General features: G+C 47.7%; 1 protein-coding gene across 1 annotated transcript in view; it reads left to right on the top strand.

Annotated features, from left to right (window-relative positions):
• Nucleotides 1–10,000, top strand: part of unc13bb (unc-13 homolog Bb (C. elegans)) — a 75,788-nt gene that overhangs the window by 5,501 nt on the left and 60,287 nt on the right. Inside the window, exon 3 of the mRNA XM_084459987.1 lies at nt 6,943–7,042. Within this exon, the coding sequence (XP_084316113.1) occupies nt 6,943–7,042 (100 nt within the window). The remainder of the gene's footprint in view (nt 1–6,942; nt 7,043–10,000) is intronic.

The raw sequence follows: 10,000 nt of genomic DNA on the forward strand, positions 1-10,000 counted from the left end.
GTGTCATTGTCTCATATTGTGCTACAACCAGTTTGACACTTTTTTTGGTAGTCATCAAATCAATTCAAGCTTTATTTATATACAGTACTTGTGCATTTCATACACAGATACAACATACTGTTGCATGCATACATGCACTTCACAGAGAGAAAGGGACTTTACACGCACACACACACACACACACACACACACACACACACACACACACACACACATTGACCGTCCCACTAATTTTCCGAAGGGAAATGAGCCTTTTCATAATCCTTTGTAGCAGTTGGACCTGTTTCTCTTGTAGGTCACAATTGGATGATTTTTTATTTTGCATTGCGTAATTACAGGATAACATTACATTTCATTACAGTCATATCAAAAGAGACGTAGAACAATAACTGCATTTACCGTAGGTAGTCAAGTGTACTACTACTCGCCAGAACTCACAAGTGTGAGTTCTTCTTTCTAAGCAAGCGACTAAGAGCTTAATCTAGTGCTAAAGTCAAAGTGAAAAAAACAGCTACATACAATAAGTGCTAAGAGGAAGTGTCAGGGTAGTACTTATCGGAAAGGTACGTTTTTAGCCTGTGGTGAAAGGGTAGGTTGTCCCACCACTGTGGGGTCCGGACAGAACGGGGTCGATCGACCACAGGGGCCTCGGAGCGCTGGGGCAACCAATCCCCTCGAGGCAGCAGAGCGAAGCGGTCTGGCGGTGGGGGGGAGGAGGGGGGGTGTAGGGCTTGACCATGGCCTGGAGTGAGGAAGGAGCTATTCCTTTCACTAACCCTGTAGGCTTACTTCCTTCACTTGCTCAATGGGATCCGTTCGTTTCGGTCACAGAGTGTTTGTTTCTTTATAATACGTACTCTGCCTACGCACCTGTCCCCCGAGTCATGAGTCAGGTGCGTAAGGCCGCATTTATGTTTGTTTATTTATTTATATTTATTATGCACGTGTAAGCAGGAAAAAAGAACATGGAATCGGATATTCTCAGATCCGTTTCAGGCCTCAATCATATGTGGAAATAGATATGAATCAGATATCAGAAATGAATCAGACATCTTACTCACGCAACTGCATCCATCAACACCTGCTTCAACTATTCCGCTTAAAAAGATAATGGAGGACAAAGGCTCAGGTCAGTGGACACCTGCTGAGGTCACCTGTGTTTTGAGCCTTCGGGGTGAAGAGTCAGTGCAAGACAATTACTGGTTTGTACCGAAACGTTTATGAGGAAATTTCAGCTGCGATGGCAGAGCAAGGTTTTAAACACTCGTGGCTGCAGTGTCTTTCTATCCTTGTAAAATAAAATAATATCTGATTCTGATTTACTGTTAGGAAAAAATACATTTTCTTAGCCTGGATCCTCTGGTAAGCTATTACATATAAGCTGAGGTGTGATTTTAACCATTTCAACTGAGTTACACCAATAAAATGTATGGATGCGTGGAGGCCTGTGGTCTCTGAGCACCCTTTCTAGTTTTGAGGGTTTTTTAGGATTGGAAGCCAAGGTTAGAATTTTAAAGTGGAAGAAATCAGCTTTAGCAGCAACAGATAGGGAGGAGGAAAAAGTGGAAAGAAGAGATGGGAAGATAAGAAGGCCCTCCAGGTGGAGTTAGCCCTGCTGTGTCCTTCCAGGCTAGCTAGGCGGGCTCTAGGCTAGCTCACCCATGTGCAGGTGAGCTCAGATCAGTGCTGGCTACAGTAAGTCTAAATCCCCACGTCCTCCATCTAGGAATATCCCTCCACTGTTTGCCCTTATGCCTATCCCATAAGCCCTCTGACCACCATGCTGGCCGCAGAGGGGGAGGGGGTGGGGGAGGAGGAGGGGGAGGGAAGGAGATGTGTAGAGAGAGAGGGAGAGGGGGGGATGAATAAAAAGTAGCCCAGCCTGGGATCTCGTAGTGTGGAGTCACTCTCACACTGTCCTCAGATACCCCTAACTCTTAACTGACATCATCACCTCAACTGTACATTTTTGCGTATTTCTTCTTTTTCATCAGTACATATACCCTAACCAACCCTAACCCTTTATGCTCTTTTTAACTGTCCTGTCTTTGCACCATCTTGCCCTTGTACCATGTCTAATGTTGTTTCCAACAGTGTTATGCACCTGACTAAAACAAAATAGTACAGTATGGCTAACCATTGTTAATGAATCCTACATCCACACTAGTTAGACTAGTAGGACTACACTAAATAAACCAATGTCCAGTGAAATTACCTTATCTTTATATTCGGCAATCCATTTATTTACAGAGCCTACTTTACACACCATGCTCACCTTAGGACAGGTAGATAGCATAAGCACATATTCAGTTCAACTGGTTTTCCATTCAGCAAATTCCAATTCCAACTCGAGCGCCAGTCACACTCATATGTGGCACACTTTAAAGAGTGTAAACATGTTTGGTCGACCTATTCAGCATCAGTTCCCTATTGTAGGCTATTTGTAAGGTATGCAGTTTATAGACGGTAAAACATATTCCAATGATTTAAGAGGCAATGTTGTCTACATTATTTCTTTTTTACTCGCAGAATTTAGTTGTTGAAATCCTTTTCACACTAAGTGCAAATTAAGGTTGAAATACGTTTTTTCAGTCTACCGGCATTTTGACGGGTCCTATTCGGCCTGGTTTTCAATGTCTCTTGGATCTCAATGCGTATGTGTAGTACACATTTTCTAGATGTGATACAGGGTCTGGAAAAGCTCTCATCCAGAGTGATTTCTCACTTGCAATCTCAACCAGGCCAATCAGCATCCTTTGAATGCGATGTCAAATTCTGTGATTGGTTTAGGGGATGAACACATCAGTGAGGACTCCCTCTTCGGCAACGTCCATCTCGGAAAACGGCTGCAATGGGAGCTTGTTCAGACTGAATAATGAAGTGAAATTAAAATTAATGAGCTCTAAGTTGGCCCATGCTCCACCCCTCTACCGAGTTTCATGAAAATTGGTGTGGCCGTTTTTGCGTAATCCTGCCGTCGGACGGACGGACGACACTGCCTCCATGCTGCCCTTGTGTTTGATTTAGTCTCATGTTTAAGAGCTTTCAGTTTATCTTGTATGTGTTTGTGGGTTGTACGTGTTTGTGGGTTATGGGGTTAGTTTGAGGTTTAGCTTTATGTGGTCTTTTAACTTCCCCTGGCAGGGCGGTGAGTTTTATTTCCCCTTTTTTCTTTAGTTTATTTGTGATAATTTATTTAGTTAGTCCTTCCTTTTTCTGTTGACTCCCCCCGTCCTCCCTGCCCTGCCATAGACCAGACCAGATATGGGGAAAAGCCTTTTGTTGATTGTTAAGGACATTATGATTGGTTTGTTTGTAGGACCTTTGGCCAATTAGAGCCTCCCCGTGTTATTTTGGACGTTTCAGCGCCTCGTCTGTGTCCTTGTGGCTGGTTCTGTGTCCTTGTGGCTGGTTCTGTGTCCTTGTGGCTGGTTCTGTGTACGGCTTTGTGCAGAACTTTTTTGGTATATAATGATATATTATTATTATTGGTTCTAATGATAATAATAATAACAATAATAATAATAATACTTATAATAATGATAGTAATACTACTTATTATTATTATTATTATTATTATTATTGTTACTATTGTTATTATTATTTACAATGATTCAAATTGCTCTTTCACATTGGCGATGGGTGTTATGGGTAAATACTTGCCCACCACATAAAGAAAGTGCTGGTGCAACTCTGCAGGTGCTGCCAGTCTCCTAACCTATTGCAGGTCTTATTCATACATCATTCATGACGCGTCCCAACAGTAAATGTCAGCCTTCCAACTGCCCGTGTTTTTTAGACTAATTTATTGAAAAACTCGGCATGCATCAATAATGAATGAAGACACTTTGAACAGAGCACAGGGCAGGGTTGGAGGGTCGGCTAGTGGGGCAGGCTCTGTGAGCTCGGCAATAGGTACACGTCAACAACAACAACAGCAACAACAACGACAGCCCACCTATTGCACAAAGTGCACAAAGACACTTTTATTTGTGCTTCTGTGTGTGCACCATATATGTTAATGTACAGTTTGTGTCGTGGCAAAGGGGGGCTGCTTCCTCCCAGACTACAGGATCAGTCTTCTCTGCCAGGTGTGTGTGTGTGTGTGTGTGTGTGTGTGTGTGTGTGTGTGTGTGTGTGTGTGTGTGTGTGTTTGAGAGAGGGGGAGTCCTGAGTGAGACACCGCCGTCTCTGAGTGGCTGTGATCTAATCCACACATCCTGCCCCCCCCCCACTTCCCTCTTATCTGCTCTCTGGGGGTCATGGGGAGCCAGTGAGTGACTGATGAAGCACAGACTATGGGATATCTAATTAGTCAGGGGAGCAAAGCTCCAGGCACTTCAGTTGTGTGTGTATGTATACGTGTGTGTGACTGTGTGTGTGACTGTGTGTGTGACTGTGTGTGTGTTGTTATTGCCCTCCATAAAGATGAAGTGTATCTTCTCTCTCCAGAGGTCTTTATAGGCTTAGTAACAGTGTCAGTGCTGGGAAGCCTGAGAGCTCCATACCCAACTGTCTGGGACAGACAACCAGAGTGTTTACTGTGTTTCTCTGTGGAATTTGCCCTCTTCTGTATTCACCCCAGCTGTGTAAGACCTCTGTTGACTGATCTGAATGGCGTGCTGTGGGTGCTGCTAAAATAAATGTTTATTGGTCACCCTGGCAACCCTGGGAAAACACAGATAAGCATCAGCTGTACATTTGTCGCCTAATCACCTGTGCGCTCAGGTGATTAGGCGCCAAATGTACAGCTGATGCTTATCTGTGTTTTCCCATGTAACCAAGGTAGACCGACTGCTTAATACTGTAGGACTAGGTGCGTGTGTTTTCACAATTTCCTGGAGTGTGTGTGTGTGTGTGTTTGTGTGCGTGTGTGCGTGTGTGTGTGTGTGTGTGTGTTTGTGTGTGTGGGGGGGGGGGGGGGGGACACGTGTTGGCCCGGCCCTCACTGCCAGCCACGGAAATGAAAAAGGGTGGTTATGTCACGGGCACTCTAATACCCCCTGACTCTATACTAGAGTACTCGCACTGAAGAAGGCTCTCAACCCAAACGCGTTCTGACTCAACCGGCCACAATAAATGTTGAAAGACAATTTTTGCTTCAGATTTTCTTTAAACATCTGCTGCTCTGTCAGTTCTTTTCTATGAAAACACAACCCTGCTGAATGAATTATTTCACCTTTGAGTCCAGCACTTTCCAGTTATTCTTTGAGCATTTTTGAGAAGCGCGCCCTACTGTACCTCCAACCTGCTAGAATAGAGTACCTCAGCCTCATGGCCCAGCCTTTCATATGGTGCTGTTTGAGAAGAGGGTAGCTGTCCTGAGGACCTCACCCTGAGCCCCATGTAGAGGAGACCATGTACTGCTTATCCTTTTACGGGTGGCAGAGTGAAACATTGGTCTAACTGCACTACGGTAAGGGGCCATTTTTACCAAAAGCTCCTGTCTCTCTGGAGCGGCGTGCGATCTTATGCGAAACGACGCCACCGGTATTCTAACCTTGGTCTTTAGCTTGACGGTATGAGAGCTGACTGCGACCTTTACGAGTTCCAGAGCCGGGGCCAGCTGCTCCAGCTCTCCCCAGCTCAGCAGCAGCAGAAGCCCGGCGGTGTCAGGGGCCACTCCAGGGCCAAGGCCCTGTAGGATGACGCCGGTGGTCCCGTCTGTGTCAGGGGCCACTCCGGGGCCAAGGCCCTGTAGGATGACGCCGGTGGTCCTGTCTGTGTCAGGGGCCACTCCGGGGCCAAGGCCCTGTAGGATGACGCCGGTGGTCCTATATGTGTAAGGGGCCACTCAGGGGCCAAGGCCCTGTAGGATCACGCCGGTGGTCCTGTCTGTGTCAGGGGCCCTCCGGGGCCAAGGCCCTGTAGGATGACGCCGGTGGTCCCGTCTGCAGCTGCTGGGTCGGAGAGAGGGCTGACATTATCCAATCAGATCAGCCCGTGGATCCCAGGGCTATATCCGCTGTGTTGGACCGGACTCTCGTCCTTCGGAGATTAACGGGGTCGGGGATGAGGGGGGGGGGGGGTGGACAGACTTATCTGCTTTCGCTGTGTCTTCCCTGTTACGTGCCAATATGTGCTGCAAAGCCAATATGTGCGGCCGCTGCAGCGTCGCCCGCCGGCTGAGCCAGCATTACCGCCGTTTGATCTCCACTGCTTGATCTCCGCTGCCGTCATCCCTGACTCACACCACCGGTGACGTCTGTCCAGCCCCGGATGAGTTCCCCCCCATCCACCCACCGTCTTTCCAGCCCCGGATGAGTTCCCCCCCATCAACCCACCGTCTTTCCAGCCCCGGATGAGTTCCCCCCCATCCACCCACCGTCTTTCCAGCCCCGGATGAGTTCACCCGACCCACCCACCGTCTTTCCAGCCCCGGATGAGTTCCCCCCCATCCACCCACTGTCTTTCCAGCCCCGGATGAGTTCACACGACCCACCCACCGTCTTTCCAGCCCCGGATGAGTTCGCCCCCATCCACCCACTGTCTTTCCAGCCCCGGATGAGTTCACCCGACCCACCCACCGTCTTTCCAGCCCCGGATGAGTTCACCCGACCCATCCACCTCTGTCCCACGAATGCACATCACTGCCGGTGTCACGCTGTAATATGTTAGCGTAGCAGCGTTTGTAGCGCCGTTGTAACGCGTTTGTGCCGAGTCAACTCTCTCTCTCCTCTCCCTCAACCCGTACCATGGTTATTAGTAGAGACCAATACTATCAGGAAGGATCTAAACAGTATTGTCATTTTGAATGTGTATCAGTGCCTGTGTGTGTATGTGTGTCAGTGTGTGTGTGTGTGTGTGTGTGTGTGTGTGTGTGTGTGTGTGTGTGTGTGTGTGTGTGTGTGTGTGTGTGTGTGTGTGTGTGTGTGTGTGTGTGTGTGTGTGTGTGTGTGTGTGAGAGAGAGAGTTTGAGTGATTTTTCCTCTCGTGTTCCAGCCAAGTTCAACAGCTACGTGACGCTGAAGGTGCAGAATGTCAAGAGCACGACCATCACGGTGCGCGGGGACGAGCCCTGCTGGGAGCAGGACTTCATGTTGTGAGTGACCACACACACACTCCTGCCCAATACACACACACACACACACACACACACTCCTGCCCAATACACACACACACCCCTGCCCAATACACACACACACACTCCTGCCCAATACACACACACACCCCTGCCCAATACACACACACGCACACACTCATGCCCAATATGCCCAATACACACACACACACACACCCCTGCCCAATACACACACACACTCCTGCCCAATACACACACACACTCCTGCCCAATACACACACATGTGAACGGGCTGGACACGCACACACTCTCACCTAGTACACAGGCGCACAAATGCGAACGTGCAGGACTTCGTAATGTAAGCGACCATACACACTCTCACATAATATACATACACGTGTGAATGTGCACGCACACACACACACACACACACACAAACATAATCTGTGTTTGAAACCTCTCACTCATTCACTCACACTCACCTTTCAGTGATGTATAGTAGTGTAGTGAATGAGAAATTGTAAGGTACATCCTCTTTACTCTAGAAATTGCTGTGAATTGTGGGTATTTTATAGTGGACTATGACTATTCATTTGATAGTGAATCAAATCAACCGTTGAGAATCTGGACACAAACACATTTTCTGTAAGAGGGAATTGTTTGGAACAGCTATATTTTGCACAATATGTGTTTGGATGAAGACCAGATTAAGAGAGGGTGCAGCAGAGCTGATCAGCTGGAGTTAGACGGCGCTGATTGGCTTTAGTCATTATGCCACCGTAACCTACGCGTTTAACTAACCAACCTCTAACCACCACCATTACTTGGAACTCCAGGACATTTTCACTCGGTTACACCACAGGAATCACATGGCTCTCTCTCTCTGACAGACTAACACATGAAAGGGAGAGCTGCTCTCTCTCTGACAGACTAACACGTGAAAGGGAGAGCTTCTCTCTCTCTCTCTGACAGACTAACACATGAAAGGGAGAGCTGCTCTCTCTCTGACAGACTAACACGTGAAAGGGAGAGCTTCTCTCTCTCTCTCTGACAGACTAACACATGAAAGGGAGAGCTGCTCTCTCTCTGACAGACTAACACATGAAAGCGAGGCTCTGTTTGCGTTTCTTTCCCTGAAAGTGAAACCCAAGAAAGAGTTCCAAGAATGTGGTTTGCCTGGTGGCTTAGGTGACACCAGGCCAGGTGACTGGGTTTCTGGGAAGAAAAGTCCGAAACAGTTCTTCACTTCCTGCTCATTATTAATTAGCTAACTTCCTCTTTTTCCCTTGTCACTGTGTGGGGGTGGCACAGCACCGCATGCAGGGTGTCCTGCCTCTGACGCGCTGACAGGACAGTGTCCCGGCCTGCGTGCCTGTGACCTCATTGTTACAATATTTGTTTTTCCATCTCTTCGTGATTGGTGGCGGTGTTGCCGTCGCGCCGGCCTACGTTAACAACGTGAATCATTCAGCACCGTTGCCAGCATGTAGGACACCATCGGCCGCCACCTGTTTACACCTCCGACCGAATGTCTGAATGATTTATTCATTAAATAGTCGACGTCTTCATAACACAATGACTTAAGTGTTGTGCGCTGTGGTTTAGTTAGCAGACAAGCGCTGTTTCTGAAAGATGATCCACTCTAGGATGAGATCAGCTGCCCTGGGGAAACTTGTTCCGCAGGATTTTACTGGAATGGTGCATCAGATAGTTTTAGATGGCTCGGCTGATGTATTGTACAGTATGTGGCCTTTGTCTTGCGATACACTATTTTCCCAACAGCCATTTTGTAGCGCCATCGCAGGGTAAACACAGGGGTAATTAAAAACAATCGGGCTGGGGCCCTGATATTTTGCATGCTGGCTGACTGGAATGGGGCATGAGTGTGCGGTTTCCTTTTGTTTTAGTTGTATATTTCACCCGTTACCGGAACCTCCTCAAGACTACGGTGTGCCTTTTCTCCATTGTCCTCAACCTATGGACAATATGTCCACATCAACATTGAATTGGTATGATAGTTGAGAGGAAATCTGTCATGTTTCTCATGAAAAATCAATGAAGCCAGGGTATCAGTCGTGTACTACTGCTAGCCTAAGACTAGCCTGACCTTTACTGTGTCAGGTCGTGTCTAGCCAGTCCTCTCCAGGGACCAGTGTCACTGGTCACCCCAGTGGTCAGAGAGCAGGCCTGTAATGGCACTGGATCAGTTCATACCTCCCCCCATTCACCTCACCTGTTGGGTACGCGCCATCTACCTCCGTCTAGACATGAGACGACGGCGGCCATATTGGAGGTCACATACCTTACAAGTAGACCGTGACAAGCGGGCCTGTTTTGTCGTCTTTACAAGAGAGCTTTCTTACAGTAGGCAACCGTTTTTAAAAGGGCTGACGTGGCGTTTTTGCGGAAGAAGCATTGCGTTTGTCTGCGCAGTGACCGCGACGCTCTTTTCTTGGCTGATTGAGAGGATATCTGGTGACCTTGACCAGAACCGTGATGTTTCGGCGCTCGCTCAGAGCCTCAAAGATGGCATCTGCTACTATGGAAACCCATCAATAAGTCTTTCGTCCATCCCTCCGATGCTTTCTTTTCAAGTATTTGGAGACTAAACGGAACGGCGAAGGCAGTAGAATGAATGTGGTCTGTGTAGTGCTTTTTCTCCAGCGTTGTTTTGCTAATTATTTTCGGGATCCCGCGGAGAGACGGTCTGCTCTTTTCCCCGTCTCATTGCTCTGACAGTGGGAAGCTCAGATGAAGACATTCACGGTTTTCTAAATGCTGCTTTTACTCAACTGCGGGCCCCGCGGTTCTTTTCATTGACACTAGTATGCTGCAGAAAGGGAGAGAGAGATAAAAGCTGTCAGCCATGATTGATGACCTAGGCCAGAATGGCACTGTGGTATCCTGAAATAACATTAACATTCAATATTACACTTCCCTGATTAGCCTAATGGCAGCGTATTAACACCGTCGAAGTGA

The sequence above is a fragment of the Borostomias antarcticus genome (genome assembly GCF_949987555.1).
Source record: "Borostomias antarcticus genome assembly, chromosome: 2".
NCBI classification, from domain to species: Eukaryota; Metazoa; Chordata; class Actinopteri; order Stomiiformes; family Stomiidae; genus Borostomias; species Borostomias antarcticus.